Source organism: Lytechinus variegatus, chromosome 2, assembly GCF_018143015.1.
Source record: "Lytechinus variegatus isolate NC3 chromosome 2, Lvar_3.0, whole genome shotgun sequence".
NCBI classification, from domain to species: domain Eukaryota; kingdom Metazoa; phylum Echinodermata; class Echinoidea; order Temnopleuroida; family Toxopneustidae; genus Lytechinus; species Lytechinus variegatus.
Genome location: NC_054741.1, coordinates 28,041,230 through 28,058,652, shown reverse-complemented (window position 1 = coordinate 28,058,652; position 17,423 = coordinate 28,041,230). Strand labels below are relative to the sequence as shown.

Here is a 17,423-nt window from a genome sequence, read left to right as displayed (position 1 = left end):
TACTTGAAGCTGTGAATGTGTTCCCCTTTATTATGGAATCTTCCCAATGGACGCTTTAGTTTGTAGTGTGCTGTCAAACAGCACGGCTCTGTTTACTCATGTAGAATACAGGGTCTTTATGTAAACAGACATGACGTCATATCCTCCAGCCCACACCCTCGGGTGTCGTTTTATGATAGAAAAACAGATTCATCATCTCAGAGATGCCTTCCCACTGGTAGAATTAAAACCATGCTAAGCCGATTTCTAGCGGTACTTTTAAAGGACAAGTTCATCCCAACAAAGTGTTGATTTGAATAAAATGAGAAAAAATCAACAAACATGATAATGAAAATGTCATTAAAATTGTATGTAAAATAAGAAAGTTATGACATTTAAATTTTTCTCTTAATTTAAACAAACAGTTATATGCACATCCTTGTCGGTATGCAAATGAGGGGACTAATGACATTCACTCACTATTTATTGTGTATTTCATTATATGAAATATTTACATGTATATTTTCTCCTCATTGTCATGTGAAACAAGGTTTTAAACAAAGTCGTATTCATCCCAGTGGTTATACATTGGCACATGTATACCAGATATTAATGGTTATGGGTAGGGATGCAGACTGAAATGAAACAAAGAATGTACTTGCTGTATGTAAAGTCATGAAATAAGTTAGACACAATTATAAATAAGAATAGGTGATAATTTACTGAAAAGGTTCATCTGTTTGGTGTGTAAACATAAGAAAACATTCTTTATTCCACAGTCACAAAAAATTCTGTTTTTCTTTTTTGGTAAGCTTACCAAAAGAAATTGTCATAATTGTGGATTAAAGAAAGTTTTCTTGGGTGATAATTTATCAAATATGTTAATTTCTTGTGTATGACTAATGATATTGAAAAAGAATGGAAAATTGATAAGTGCCATCATAAGACTGATTGTAGCCATGATTATGCCTATTATTAGCTAGATAGGAATTGTTTTATGAAGTGATAATGAGCATAACATTGTTATGTAGAAGCTGTCACCCAAGTATGAATCAGGGTTTCTGCTGCTTTTCATCTCTTAGGTGTTTGGGTTTTAATACATTGTAGGGAAATACATATGGATACCTTCAATCATATTTTTCCTTTTCTGTAAACCCAGGTGCAACTATTGAAGACATCTCATCAACAGGAGATAGGTAGAATCATTAATGACCTTGAAGATGAAGCCAGCTCTAGGAATCACATGGATAAGAGACTAGGTGCACTACGGAAAGAGGTACAGTACTCTACAGCCTGGCACACACTGCACAAACTGTTCGAAATCCGACTTTAAAAAATGATTATAATAGCATTTTATATGAACATTTCAACTTGTAAAATTTTATTTTAAAAAATATTGAAACAGTGGATTGAATATGAAAAACTGAAATTCTAGTCTGATGTAAGCCTCACTGCACCCCATGAGAATGAAAGAGGTACAGTACTCTAAAGCCTGGCACACATTACACAAGCTGTTTGAAATCCGACTTAAAACAAAAATTAGCAACGTTTTATATAAACATTTCAACCTGTAAAATCATACTTTAAAAAATTGAAATAGTGGTATGAATATGAAAAACTAAAATTCTAGTCTAATGTAAGCCTCACTGTAGCCCATTAGAATGATAAAACAAGAAAAGAAAAGTGGAACAAGTAAGCATAACTGGCAGCATGTTAACCCAGGGAACTCCCGCCCGCTACGGGGGCGGGAGCCCAGGACCTTACATGTACGTGTAATTCCATACTCACCTGACTAGCGTGAAGTATGGTCAAAATCTCCAAATAAATAGTTAAAACAGAAATCAAGCACTTACCACGATTATATGGATGAAGGTCTAACGAGTGGCAGTTTCCTGACATCTGGGCACAAACTGGAACCTCAAAAAACCCCGAAAAGTTCTCTCCTTCTACCCCAGTCTCGATCGGCCATTTTCTTACGATTCATACAAAAATGGCCAGTTCCCTCGATTAGAAGCATGTGTGAAGTACCAAGTCTACCAGAAGAAAGAAAAACTAGTCGGTTTAGTGGGTTAATGACTTTTAAGGTCAAGATCTACCAATGTGAAATCGCGTAGCTGCAGTTTGCAATTATAGCCTTAGGATGAGAGAAATTTGAAGGGCACTTCTTTCATACCATTTCTCATCACAGTTGAACCTACAAAATAATGTCTAACACCGGGTGCAAATTATTAATGAATACTTTTTTTTCTGAAGTCAGTGATGATTTATTTGAGATGTTTTACTTTCCTGGCCATCTGGTCAATTTTCACTGGAATTTCCCGCCACTGTGTACTTGAAATATTCAATGACCATCTTTTCATTATGGTAAAACATTCTCTCTGTTATACCAACTTCAACTTGTCATCAAACGTATTTCTTTTCTCCTTAGCTTGAGAGGCTCCAGGCGGAGAACGCAGCGGAATGGGGCAAGAGGGAGCGCCTGGAGACTGAGAAGCTGAACCTGGAGCGGGAGAACAAGAAGCAGAGATCTGAGATTGAGGATCTCAGGGAGACCATCTCCATCAGGAGCAAACAGACCACCATGGAGATGGAGAATACTATTAAGAACACACAGGAGGATCTCAAAGCTAAGTCTGCGGTAAGACTGAGTGGTATATGTAAAAGAGGGTGGCACAACATTTGCTTGCAGGATATTTATCCGGACTTGATTTCTTATAAGTGTGAGGGATAGGGTTGCAATAGGGTTTATGTTAGGTTTAGGGTAAGGGATAGTCTACATCCAGGGTTTAAGTTAGTCATTCAATTAGTGTTTGGAATTCATAACGGAGCAATTGTCACCGGAACGATAAGAAGAGCGATATTGCCTTTATTTTATTGATTTCACAACAAAGATGTGAGGAGCTGCTATTTACTCTCGTTAAAGTGGGGAAACAAACTATTCCCATCAATGAGCCCTTTAAGATAAATGGCTTGGGATGTAAAGTATGAGTAAATTTTAGGCATTTTGCTTAAGTTGGAATTCATACCAAAGTCTAAAATTACTTGCTGTGAGTTAAGTTGTGATATTTCTGATTTGAGTATTGAATTACTAGCCCAAGGGAAACTTGAAGTTCACTGTCATGCTTATAAAAGGAACAAAGAATCTGTGCCAAGATCATTACTATTGAATATCCTTCCTTAATAACTCTGGGGAGCATTTCATGAAGCATTTAATCAGTGATTTTCAGTGATAGACTTGGTCTCCGCCAATCAGATTCTAGGATTATAGTAGATTATAACAATTCTCAGTGAAAATCATTGACAAGAAAATCTGACTAGGACTGTTTTAACTAGAGGAAAGGAAATTCAATCAATCCAAACACAAATGTGTGTTAATTTGATTGTCTTCAACCTTGAGCAGAAGATGACAGCTGCATTGCCAACTTAATAACTAGGAAATAATAGAGATTACATCTTAATAACCACCCACATGGTTATGGCACACAATCGGCTGTTAGTTTGAAGGGGTGGGATATTTCCTTATTGTAAATCCTTTTCAGACATTTTGATTTATTTTTTAAAAAAAATTTAAAATTCTTTTAGCTGTAAAAAATCATTGGAAGAAGTTGCAGATTTCATTTACAAATTTTGACTGTGTACTGTCAACGATCTGCCTAGTCATTTCTGTTGTTGTTTTCATTCGGGGGGGGGGGTGGTAGAGGTGGGGTAGTTGTGAGAGATAAGTAGAGAGAGAATTGATAAATTGAGAGAAATCATAATTTAATTGAGGAGTAAAATCTGACCAGTAATTTCAAGACCTTCATCTTACCCTTTCCACACCTTTCCAATTCCTGGGGGTCTCAGTACAATTTCGCTCTGGGTTTAATAATGCTCCCCAAAGCTGTTGATGTGCATGCCCTAATTAAACCAGACTTTGATTATAATCAAGGAGTGCGCCTGTTATGAACCACATCAGCAGTGTCTAGGGTATGTACAAAGTCATGTAGGGGTGTGGTGTTGTCATAACATGAATGTTCCCTAGTGAGGAAGCTCGGGAAACAGACAGCAGACTGAATTAATTAGTCACAGGTGTAGAACTTTGGTAATGGTCCTGTGAAGTGTTTCACAAAGATTTACATGTGAACAATCGTCCAGTCGCATGCGCCATGAGGTATAGAATGCATCTCCACATTGGTCAAATCAGGCTCAAAGAAAGCGCATTACTGTATATTAATCAGTGATTACTTAAATTTTTGTGAAACACCCCCTGGATAGCAAAATAATTGTTGGGTGTTTCCCCTCTGCATGGCTGTTAGTATTTACTGGAGATGCCAACTTTTAGTAGATAGACTCTGGAAACCTTGGTATTCTTTGGCAACATATCTAATATAGCCACCTAGGGATAACTGTTGACAGTTTGCATTTTGGGGAAAAGGGCTCATAAAACACTTCATTTCATTTGGAGAATGTGTAATTCTAATTGATAAAAAAAAACATGATGCTGTATTTTATTTGTTGCCTGAATAATTTGCATAGATTTTTTCTTTGAAAATATATTTTAGGAATTGTTAATTGTTAGAATCGGTCCAAACTGTTACTGATACCTATAGTGGTCTTCCCCTTTTTAAAAACGAACTTATACCCTCCTCTGATTGAATTTGTGACACGTTAAACATGTAGCACCTGCTACCGTAAGTAACGGTGTATTATTCGCACCTTTTTCTCGGCGGGATAGAAGCAAAAGTCAGGGGTGCGGTTTATACACGGTGACGGGTCTGAGCCAACCCGCCGTAACCCCTCCCGTACATGTTCGATGTCTGCCAGTTCACAACACATCGGGTGGCCGGGAGTAGCCGCCCAGGCAATGTCGTTTAGAGGGGTATGAGCCGCGGGTAATGGAAAGCGATTATTACAATATTGATTAAATGTTGTCCATAACAAACGCACCCACCTTCATGACACTAATTTTGACTTTATTCTCGATTCAAAGTAGTGAAGTTCCCTGGCTAATTTTAAAAGAGACGCCAAGCATACTCGGTAATATTTTGTCACCGCTGAGCGGGAGTTGAGTGAGCTTAGAGATTGCGTTGTAATGTGGTTATAGTGCGACTTAAGCTGGCGCTATTCAAAGTCCCGTTTCGCGCCAGCTTGTTTGTTTTCCTTCCTGTTTGCTTTTCATAAGATACCATGTAAACCACGCACAAGAGAGACGGCACGAAGCCGTAAAAAACAACTGGAAAAAATGTCAATTTCTTTGTTTCTCGAACCTTCCTGTAATCCCGTATCCAAAATTCATACTAAGACATCAAATTTCTGAGAAGTGATTGTGAGGTTGTGATGCAAGAAATGTGAATGTTTCTTCCTCCTATGCTGGGAAAGACACAGATCATAATTTGATAAGATGTACTGGCATGACTGGTACTGTATCGTAGTTTGCAATGTAATGGCAGTGCTGTGTGTGTACACTGACTGAGGTGAGTGGGTGTGTAAGTTGCCAATATTGTCGGGACCGTTCTTTCTTTCTAACATTTGTAGATGAATTGATCAAGAACAGCAGATTTCCGCTTGAATCTCTTTGGATACTTTGAAATCTTAAAAACTTAGATTTTGTTTCTTCGTACCTCAAATATGCATGTAAATGTGAGGGGAATTTTTTTTTTTTTAGTCCAAAGTTGGGGGTGCGGTTAATACACGGTTACGGTATTCAGATTTCATTCTGTGAATTAGAACACATGTGGTTCTTAATCCTGTGTGTTGTACCAATTACACATCTTGTAATGATAAACTGCTTACACATAGGCAAAATTAATAACATTCTCTACTCTGTAATTATTCTTTTAAAAAAAGCATGAAGGAAGTCTGTTATCCATCAGTCCTTATACTTGACTAAGTGGGTGGTCTGTACTGTATGACAGTTATACCCTTTTTACACAGGATTTTCTTAACCCCGGACTATCGCTAACCCCGTACTATCCTTAACCCCGTACTATTTTTTTCCTTTTCACACATGCCAAATTGTTATTGCTAACCCCGGATAAGGAATGCTTGCTTTTTACACACGAAACTTGCTAACCCCGGACTAGTGGTTTTTGTCGATCATTCGTAGTACAAGTACTTCACTCGTACACTTTTTACACACGCTAAAATTTCCTTAACCCCGTACTCTAGGTGGGGCTAAATTGCTATTTAGCCCCACCTATAGTACGGGGTTAAGCTTAGCCCACTTTCGTTTTACACATGCGATCTTAACCCCGTACTATCGCTCTTAGCACCGCAATTGGTGGGATAACCCTGCTTTTTTGCAGGGCCAAATAATCCCGTACTATAGGTGGGGTTAGCCCACTTTGCAAAATTGCTGTGTAAAAAGAAAGTGGGCTAAGCTTAACCCCGTACGATAGGTGGGGCTAAATGGCAATTTAGCCCCACCTATAGTATGGGGTTAAGGACATTTTAGCCTGTGTAAAAAGGGTATTAGAGAGTAAGACACATCCTGTCAAATGGTATTACTTGTTTGAAAGTCAATTGGATTTTTTTTTTGGGGGGGGGGGTATCATTCTACCTTGTCTTTTTAATGTCCTGATAATATGTTTACTTACTTTTATTTGAGTATTAACTAAGAATATTTCCATACCTTGTTCTTTGTAGGAGCTAACGGAACTGAAGCACAGTCATAACAAGATGAAGAAGCTGCTAGCGGACAAACTGGCCGAGCTAGACCACACCACCACCAGATGTCAACAGCATGAAGAAGATGTCAAGAAACTTAGAATAAGAGTGGACGAACTGAAGAGAGATCTTGCTAGGAGAGAGGATGAGGTAAGCTGATAAATGGTACAGAATTTTATGAGGGTCATAATGAAGTTGCCAATGTGAATATATAGCATATTTTAATCAATATTTAAGATAGAATTGGTATTAGTCCTTGAGAAAACAGGGATTGGAATGGATGAACTGAAGAGGGATTAGCAAACAATCTAGTGAATTTGAAAGAGCTGAAGAAATATAGCAAATTTTTCTCCATAGGCCTTTGCACATGAAAACAGCCAATTTTGTCCATATTGCTCACTTAAGGATAGGGTAATCTAGTAAATTGCAATGGTAATTGGCACCATAATTTGGTTTATAATCTTGGATATAATTGGTATTTGACCTTGAGAAAATGGGGACCAGAGTGGATGAACAAAAAAAAAAAAAACATATACAAGGAGAGAGGATGGGGTACAACAATGAATGATGCAGGTGGTTCAGGGTCTGATGGCAGTTGCAATAGTGAATAGACCATTTTTGTAGATCTCTCCTAATTTCAAACATGTTTGTACCAGCATGTGAACCATGCCCATCCCCTCTCTCCTGTCCCCTTGCTCTCTATGGAGTAGCAGTGTACAATTCTTACATCATTGCACTCTCCCATGGGAGAACTGACACCCTCCACCCCAACCACACTCTCACTCTAGATTAGGAGAATCATATATGGAATCAACATTGCGCTGTAGTGATTAAAGATTTCACCATAATCCTCTTTCAGTTTTTCTTCATTTCCCTTCTTACCCTCCCTCTTTACTATATCTCCATGTTTTGTCCCTACTGTTTACATGTAAACAGCATATGAATATCATTATAAATATCACTTTATTGGAGTATTCCTTGTTTATAAAATTTTCTCTTTTTCTCTGGGCTTCCAGGTCGATGAGAGAATAAACTTTGTGAAGAAAATTCAGAGGAACCTGGACGAGACGTTACAACAGAATGAAAACCTCACCCTTCAAATAGATCATCTACAAAACAGGTAAGAAAAATGCCAATCATATAAAGGAAGGGTGTTAAATGAGTGGGAAAGAAATAGAGCCAAATGTATGCCTGCCATCCTGCCATACATAACACCCAGTTAGCTTGCTGACTTTGAAGAAAAGAGTCTCAAATTTTGACCAATCCTAGCTCTTGTTTTTTTTATTGATCCTTCTTCCTTTGTAATACGACTACTGTGGAAATTGTTTTAGCAAAATCATCCCAGTTTTTCAGTCAGAAAGGTTGGGAGGCCTTTGCCATTTGAGGGCGCTAGACTTGTATTAAGTGTTTTGCTGCTTGAATGTGTCTTCCTCCTTTCTGGAGTACTTTTAATGTGATCATCATTCTCTATTGCTTTACTTTTTATGATGGTTAATTTTCACTTAACATAGATTAATCAGAGATAAGTAGATGCATTTCAAAGATAATGAAAGCAATGGATTGAGCACATATTTTCACATTAATAACTTGAGGGCAAGTCATGGAGTATATCAATATTTGCATGTTTCAATCAGTAGTCAGTCATACTTCAGAAGACCAAGGGCCTGTCTTACAAAGACTTGCGATTGATCCAATCAAAAGTATGGAGAGCCAGCAAAGTCAACATGATATAATGCATGTTTGTTCAATTTATTTTCTATACAGTGTATATGATTTCTATTCATAAAATTCAGTGACTTCTTGACAATTTGGTGTGTTCTCCTTTGTTTACAAAGGATATTTTGCAAATTTCCTTTTGACAAAATCTTGACACTGATGGATTTCCATAGAGTTATGATTGATTGGATTGATCATAACTCTTTGTAAGATGGGGACCAGGGGTACGTAACACATTGCTTGCAATTAATCACATTTTTTATAATTGGTCACATTTTATAATTGATTGCATTAATCACAATGTAAAATCAATTGTGAAAATTAATTTTAGATCAGTCACCAATCTTTGTGTTACAGGACCCTGGGACTAGTAACACAAACCTTAGCAATCATTTTAGAACATTTTTATAATTAGTAATTGCATTGACCACAATGTAGAATTAAATCTAGAAATTAAACATTCGATTATTCTCTAACCTTTGTGTTACTTGACCCTGATTGGGTCAGAAATCATCCAAGTTTCTCTTCGCACGAATTCACTCAATGACTTTTTTTGTGTGTGTATTTGTCATTTTCTTTTTTTCTCGTAGACTACGTACTCAGACTTCAAATCTTACTATTGCCAAGAAGAGAATGTCAACTCTGAAGAGGAATGATAATAAAAGTGATACCGAGTCCTGTTCTGACTGATCAAGAAGTGGATAGTACTCATGTTTGAATTTGCAAGATAATCACTGCATTTGAAAGTGTCTCTTCTCACTAAGGATTTGGTATCTACCGTATCAAACTAAATATCTCTAGGCAATTTTTTGTCTCACCTGCGAAGCAAAGTGAGACTATAGGCGCCGCTTTTCCGGCGGCAGCGGCGGCGGCGGCGGCGTCAACATCAAATCTTAACCTGAGGTTAAGTTTTTGAAATGACATCATAACTTAGAAAGTATATGGACCTAGTTCATGAAACTTGGCCATAAGGTTAATCAAGTATTACTGAACATCCTATTAGAGTTTCATGTCACATGACCAAGGTCAAAGGTCATTTAGGGTCAATGAACTTAGACCATGTTGGAGGAATCAACATCGAAATCTTAACCTGTGGTTAAGTTTTTGAAATGTCATCATAACTTAGAAAATATATGGACCTAGTTCATGAAACTTGGACATAAGGTTAATCAAGTATCACTGAACATCCTGCATGAGTTTCACGTCACATGACCAAGGTCAAAGGTCATTTAGGGTCAATGAACTTTGGCCGAATTGGGGATATCTGTTGAATTCCCATCATAACTTTGAAAGTTTATGGATCTGATTCATGAAACTTGGACATAATAGTAATCAAGCATCACTGAAAATTTTGTGCAAGTTTCAGGTCTCATGATTAAGGTCAAAGGTCATTAGGGTCAATGAACTTTGGCCGAATCGGGGGTATCTGTTGAATTACCATCATAACTTTGGAAGTTTATTGGGCTAGTTCATTAAACTTGGACATTAGAGTAATCAAGTATCACTGAACATCCTGTGCACGTTTCAGGTCACATGACCAAGGTCAAAGGTCAATGAACTTTGGCCGAATTGGGTGTATCTGTTGAATTACCATCATAACTCTGTAAGTTTATTGGTCTAGTTCATAAAAAGTGGACATAAGAGTAACCATGTATCACTGAACATCTTGTGCGAGTTAGAGTAGTATTCAAAGTCAGCACTGCTGCTATATTGAACCGCGTGATGCAGGTGAGACGGCCAGAGGCATTCCACTTGTTTTCTCTTTTGATCCCAGAGCCTATTCAAGACAACTGGTACGTTAAGTAGCAAATCTTAGTAAAGCCAGCCCTGAAACAGGAACCTGTGCATTATTTGATATATTATTTGAATGGTGATAGTTATTTCAAAGAAGCAAATCCTCAGGGGTGGATACATGCAGAAGTCATGATTAAGCACCCTGAATAATGAAAGTCTGGACCAAGTTTTAGCAGTTATCACACTCAGCGTCATTTGCTTACTATTCTCATTTCAGTATTGTAAAAATCAATTAGGAATGAAGGACAGCCACTGTGAAATATGTTAAGCCAGATTTCTGCCTGGAATCTATTGCAGAGATAGTATTGCTTTCATTTTAATTAGCATTCAATTCTGACAAGTGTCATGTTTGTATCAATGAAGTTCTCTGTTTTACTAGTCAGTTTAAAAGAAACTAGACTGCAGATTAGAAACTCAATGGTTTTTAGTCTGCTAAATGTGTTTTTTTATCCTTTTGATTTCTGTTGAAGGAAGGTAATTATCTAGTATAAACAATGACTTTCAGTATCAAACATTCTTTTATTGAATGTGAAATGAATGTGGGCATTCATGAAGTGGTTTTGAATTGAATCTTGTGCAGGGGCCATGGAACCAATAGGAGGGGGCTGAGGGTTCTTCAGCCCCCTCCCCCTACAATTTTTTTCAAAACCGTGTACAAAAACGTAAAAACTACAATCTGATTTTTATTTTTTGCATGGTCAGTACCCCCCCCCCCACTTTCAAAACCGTTTCACGGCCCCTTTTGTATTTGTGAGGATTCTTGTTTCTTTGTCTACAAATTGTGTAAGCGAAATGTTAGTTTCAAGTTTCCAATCACAGCTTCCGTCCTTTCTGACCAAACAGATTCCAGTTTCACATTCCACACTTTTCTGGGATACATTTCCATGTTACAGTTTATACAATTTTGTTTCTGTTGAAAGAAATATGAGTAGAACTATCTATTGAGATAAGGTAACATCAGCAATCTGATGTAAGGTTATCAGTCTGGATATGTTCGTCAATTTTAGATGTTTGCGTTATTTTTGTTTTGCCTTTAATTAAAATGGTGACAATTCATAACAGGAGACATTTTAGAATAGTTTTTGTCTTCTGAATCCGTATAATCTACATGTATAATACTATAGCAAATTTTCAATGTGATATAATTGAGTGCAAATACCCTTCAAGAATTCAAATTATTTCTTTGATATTCTGCATACTAAGAATCTTGCTATAGGATTGGTCAGAATCAGTCACGTGATAAAGGGGGTAGTTTCCCCATCAATCATCACTGGCAGGGCAGTGATGGAACTTTCGCTGATCACTTCAGCCCATGGGCTCATAACGTGTTATGAATTAGTCCGAGTACTCGCAAACTGAAGAGGGCGTTCCCCTCATTTTTTTGTGTCCATCATTCTCCATCACATGCAGTGACGATCGCACAAGATCTAGATATGCGTGCGCAGTGTACATAGAAGTTAGCAGTAAACTTTGCGCAAAATAAAATAATTTCAGGTGATGAGGCAAACTATCACTTCCTTGGCAAGCTGGATGTACACGCTATCTTTTTTCAGCTTCGCTTCAGAAAGATCGTTTGCCTCGAGCGATAGTTTACCCATCACCTTCACCAACGGTGATTACTTGATTATTATTTTATTGACAGGGGTTACTCTTACAGTTCTCCCAGATATGCATTCTAATCATGTGTTCTCCATGGTTAATTCATTCTATAGCAATTGTTTTTGTGCTAAATATGTGAACTGTGCACATTTTTTTTTCTCTCAGTGTACGCATTCTTGAAACTGTCAGATGATGTGAAGTGTTGAATGAATTATGTCACTCTTTAGTGCAGTTGGATGCAAGTAAATATACCTTGAAGCTAGTTAATAAATCTTTAATGTAATGACCATTAGTGCAGTAGAAGTGGTGTGGTCAACCATTAACCATTTTTTTACTCATTAACTCAGTAATTGGTGTGCACTGCTCATATTGGCATCAATTTCTCTTCTTTTTTCTGTACCCATTCAGTTCGAAACAAGCCAGTATAGAAGATCAATTTGAAAGTGGGTTACTTAGCTTTTCTTAGAACAATTTATGAATGCATATACGGATTTTGTTCTTCACACTATGTGGCAATATTAGAAATTGCAATTCTGAATTAAGATTTAATATCTATAAAACTGGAGAACAGAAACATTACCCACAAATGATGTTGTGTTGCTGTTAACTAAGGAACAATAGAATGTCAACCATTAATAAGATGTATTAACTAAGCATCACCTAACAACATTTTCAAATGCAAATAATTCTTGGAAGAAACAAACATGGTTATGGTTTTGTAAGTGCAATTGAATATTAAAAATTGTAATTTACAATATCTTGGAATCACCAAATTACAATGTAGGGGTATCGTTATTGCTTCTGCTCTTATCTAAGCCGGGTATGACTTAGCGCAGTTACAACTGATGGTAAATTAATTATACCATCATGAATGATCTCATGGATGGTTTGATTTGATTGGTTGTTTTGCTAGTGATATACCATGATAGATTAATTTATTGCGTTGTTGTTCTTGTTCATGGTTTTTATCAATCCTTTTATTCAAAGAAATATATATACAAAATGAGTCAATTCTTAAAATAGCTAATAAGTTTGACAAATGGATTTGCCTTAAAATTGTAAAAATCTAAACCATTAGATTTTTAATCTGTAAATATCTTATTTTTATCTTAAACCATGCCAAAATCTGCCAAAGTAAACCATTTTGATATGTGCCATGATCAGAGTCTGAATAAAAATACCAGGGCTGTAGGCTAGCTTTGTGTGCACAGAGGAAATGCCCTTTTAAATACATGGAAAAAAGTAGAAATTATTTGATGGGCTTTATAGGAAATCTCTACATATATGTCCAAAAGGGAATTATTTTTATCTGAGCTGACTTTGTGGAAATATATTTGTATGATCGCTGAACGATATCGTATTCATCAATCCTCGGTCTTGAAAGGATTTAGATTTCTTGTATATTATACCTGTGAAACAAATAGTCATATTGTGTAATTTTATCGTGGATGTGTGTATTTATAGCTTTGGATGAACTGAATGCAAGGCTAAGAGGGCTAGTATTCATTATTGATAGATTCATATCACACATGACATATTGTATAATAGAAAATATCATATTACCATGTGCATAGGCTATTTGTATGATTAGCTGTATATCAAAAGGAGAAAGTTGTCTAGTTTTGTGATACATTGTAGATATATTGTACATTTCATGAATTGGTCTGCCTGTCTCCTTGTCTGTGTCTCTGTCCTTTATCTCTGTTTTTAATTCCAATTGTTCAATTTCCTTATATTTCATTATAAAATATTATATATACAATTTTACAGCTCATGTCTCGTTTAGATATTCATCTTTCTCTTGTCTTTCGAAGTATGTCAACATTTATTGATATGCCCTGTATTTAGATTTGAGTCTTCTTACTTTTCGTGAGTATAATGTGTATCTATTTATTTATTTAACTTCACAGCATTTGTGTATTGATTTTGTATTATGCATATACCACCAATGATGATAAATTCATGACTATTTATTTTACCATATATATTATGTTTATATTATTTTACTACTTAGTAACAAAATGATCATGCTTTAAAATATGATTATTCCACAACATGAGAATAATGTTGAGATGAAAGATGATGCAAGGACATTTGCTAGATGATAATTGCTTGGAACAATATATTCTTTTTAAATTGCTCCTACGGCCAAATCTCTCTAGGTATAGGCATTTGTCATATCATGAGGAGCAGTCCTAAAACATGATATGGTGTTCAACTCTATAATAGAAGGTTCTCTTGCTTACTGGTAGACTACATTGTGATGTAATATGGTAAGTTTAGTCCTTTGAGTACTCCGGGTTCAGTTCCAGGTTAATTCTGTTATGTCACTTAGTCAAATGAAACACAAGACTTCCTTGAGAAATGGTATATTTCTGGTGTAATGTCAATCGATTACTTTGTTCTAAAAACAAGGTAATTTCTTATTTTCTTTCTTTTTTGTTGCTGACTTTATCATTTCACTACCTAATTGAATTTATATACCATGATTATAAATATTCTAAAAAGTATGTACATGTATTAATTTGTTGAAAGGGAGGATGTTCATTGAAGCCCCAATGGCTTTTCAAGGATGTCATTTCATCAGAATATGCTCCCAATTTTTCTGAATTATTGGCATTGTTTTGGACCCCCCCCCTTTCCCCGACCACTTCTGCTGAATTTATGTAAAGGCCACCGCACACCTTCGACCCGACTGGTCAACAACTGGCTTGCTACTGAATAGAGATGAATCGCAAGGCAGTCATAAGCCTCGACACCACACACCTTGCGATCCAACTACCATGCTGTCTGCGACTCACTTATGTGCTTTTTGCTTTTTTTCCATAGCAACTGAGAAAAAGGCGCTTACTTCTGCGAAGTGCGTTTTATACCATATACGCGTTGTGCAACTTTGCTGTCTGATTGGCTGGAAGTTGGATTGAGCTTGCGATTGAGTCATAAAGATTCAACACGTCAAATCCTTATGATTTTCCATGTGACTTGTCTCTGACCGATCTGTGACTCTCGAGCTGACAAGAGCTGTGACGTCACATCTCCCCTCACTCAGTCGCAAGCCAGAACAGACCAGTGGGGTCGTAAGGTGTGCGGTGGCCTTAAGAGTTGTTTCCATACCCTAATCTTTGCACATTTTTTTTGCATTCTTTGCAAATAATTGCTTTGACAAAAGCCTGTTTCATATTTTGAAATGTGTTGGATTATTGGATATGTACCTTGAAAACAATGTATTCTCTCTTACCCACCTTGAAAATTATGTGTGATAGAATTCTCTAGTCAGTAATAGTGAGATAATGTAAAACATGGGACCTTTCAGTAAGAACCAATGGTCCATACATGACTAGTTACCTTTAGCCACTAGATATTTTTCAAGGAGTTTTACACTGACCATGTATTACTTTTTAATACATTCTTTAGTAGAAAATCATATATTTATAAAACAAAGTTTCAAGATGTTAAAAAAAGGCTTAAATAAACTTTGTACTGAGTGTTGTATCGAGAGACGATTCTCTATTTTTTTTCATTCAAATTTACAGTTTATTTTAAGGTATTCACTTTATCGTAGATCACAGCACGAGCAGTATTCTTTATTCCTTATTACTCAACAGATGTATTCTCTTTTCCCTTTGTGTCGGTGTAGTTCTTCAAGCAAGAATGATCAAGAATAATGTGCCATGAAATATAGCATGAGACAAGGATTGGAATAGACATAATTCATATGGGAGATTGGATGGCTGATTTATGTGTCTGGTATGACAATGTTGTACAGTCTTGATATGATAAATAATGGTATCATGTTCAATCATAATAAATGAGATTGTATAAAAAGAAATGTGAGCATCCATATTCATTTTGTCTGGCATTTCAGAATTCTGTCTGTCTATTCTCTTACTAACATGAGGTTGGGTTCCCCCCCCCCCCTCTAGATTGTTCAAGTGATGAAAAGATGGAGGGAAAAGTAAAGGCCTGGTCACACCGCCCGAGCGTTTTTGGAGCGGTCGTAGAGCGGTAGGGAGAGAGGGTCGAATTTCGCTCACAAAATTTGGGAAAAAATCAAAAAACAAAAAAATAACAATCGAAATAGAAAAAGGTGAACGGTAGCGAGCAGTGAAGATTTTTTTCGCTCTACGACCGCTCCAACAACGCTCAGGTGGTGTGACCAGGCCTTAAAGAAGAGGGAGAAATGAAGTCAACTTCAAGATACTCTTCCCCCCCTCAGGAAAAAAAAACACTGGCACTAACCCTCTTGTGCTTTCTTTCTCTCCCTCTCTCTCTCGGCCTTCTTCATATTCACACATAAACGCTTCTTGATTCGCGGGACACATGAAAGGGATGCTTTCTGAAAGCATCTTCATTATCAAGGAATGAGTAGCTGTAATCCATTTTTTCCTTGAAATAATTGAATACATTTGTTTTTCAATCTCTTGTAAAATAACTTTTGTTAATCAAAATAAGTAGCAACTAATATGTCAAATATTAATATCTTTATAAAGAAAAAAAATCTTTAAAAAGGGACAAGTCCACCCAACTACAAGCTGATCTGAATAGAAAGAGAAAAATCCAAGCATAACACTGAAAATTTCATCAAAATCGGATGTAAAATAAGAAAGGTATGACATTTAGTTATGCTTAATTTCACAAAACAGCTATATGCACATCCTGTTGGTATGCAAATGTGGGAACTGATGACATCACTATTTCTTTTGTATGTTATATGAAATATTTTGATTTTCTCGTCATGTGAAACAAAGTTTCTTTCCTCCCTGAACACATAGAATTCCATTATATTAAAGCCTGTGTATAGCTTTGGTAAAGGGTCAATAATGTGATTGATAATCGAATATCATCTAATATGACAGTCTTACTGAAGCGTAGAGACCGTTAGATATTTTTCCAACTGCACTTCTCTGAGAAAATTTCAAATATTCAAATCTTGGATATATAGCGCCCTCTCTCGGCGATGCTTGTTTTAAATTAAAAAAATGGGCATTCAAGCACTTATCTTATAAATTTAGTGATTAGATATCCAAAAGTTACAAAGAACGTATCTTGAAAGTTTCAGCCCATTCCATGATTTGGAATAGGATTTAATTGAAAGACAAAAACACAGATATTTTAATTTGATCGTGGGTGACCCGATCAAGTTAAATTTCCATGTAAAATCACAAAATTTATCCTGTAAAACACATTTTCATTTCATATCCTCCACATCATAACTGTTATAGGGCATATCCATTCATATTAGCTAGCAATGAATTGGAATAGTGATAGGTGCATTTTGGTGGATTTACCAAAACTATACACAAGCTTTAACATTTTGTGGTTCAAGCAAGGGGTCCTGAAATTGTCAAATTCGTAAAAACATTGAAATATTGTATAATTCAAACAATAAAAAACAAAAGAGATAGTGACTGATTGACATCATCGAATCTCTCGTTTGCATATCACTGAGTTGAGCATAGAACTGTTTTGTGAAAAATAAGCGAAACTTTAAAATGTCATAACTTTCATATTTTATATGTGAAGTTTTCAGCGTTAAACATGTTTAATTTTTCTCAATTTATTTGAATCAACTATTTTCTTGGGTGGACTTGACCTTTATCTTTGGGTATGCAAATGCATTTATGAGATCTTCAGTCATGATGTGAACTTCATAACTTAAAATGATCACAGATTTCAGTGCACAACCTGTA

At 36.2% G+C, this 17,423-nt stretch overlaps 1 protein-coding gene across 1 annotated transcript in view; it reads left to right on the top strand.

The window, feature by feature from the left end:
* Positions 1 to 9,045, top strand: part of LOC121407748 (coiled-coil domain-containing protein 102A-like) — a 50,887-nt gene extending 41,842 nt beyond the window's left edge. Inside the window, exons 5-9 of the mRNA XM_041598939.1 lie at positions 1,139 to 1,255; positions 2,408 to 2,617; positions 6,604 to 6,774; positions 7,641 to 7,744; positions 8,931 to 9,045. Coding sequence (XP_041454873.1) covers positions 1,139 to 1,255; positions 2,408 to 2,617; positions 6,604 to 6,774; positions 7,641 to 7,744; positions 8,931 to 9,030 — 702 coding nt within the window. The 3' untranslated portion in view covers positions 9,031 to 9,045. The remainder of the gene's footprint in view (positions 1 to 1,138; positions 1,256 to 2,407; positions 2,618 to 6,603; positions 6,775 to 7,640; positions 7,745 to 8,930) is intronic.
* Positions 9,046 to 17,423: the final 8,378 nt, after the last annotated feature.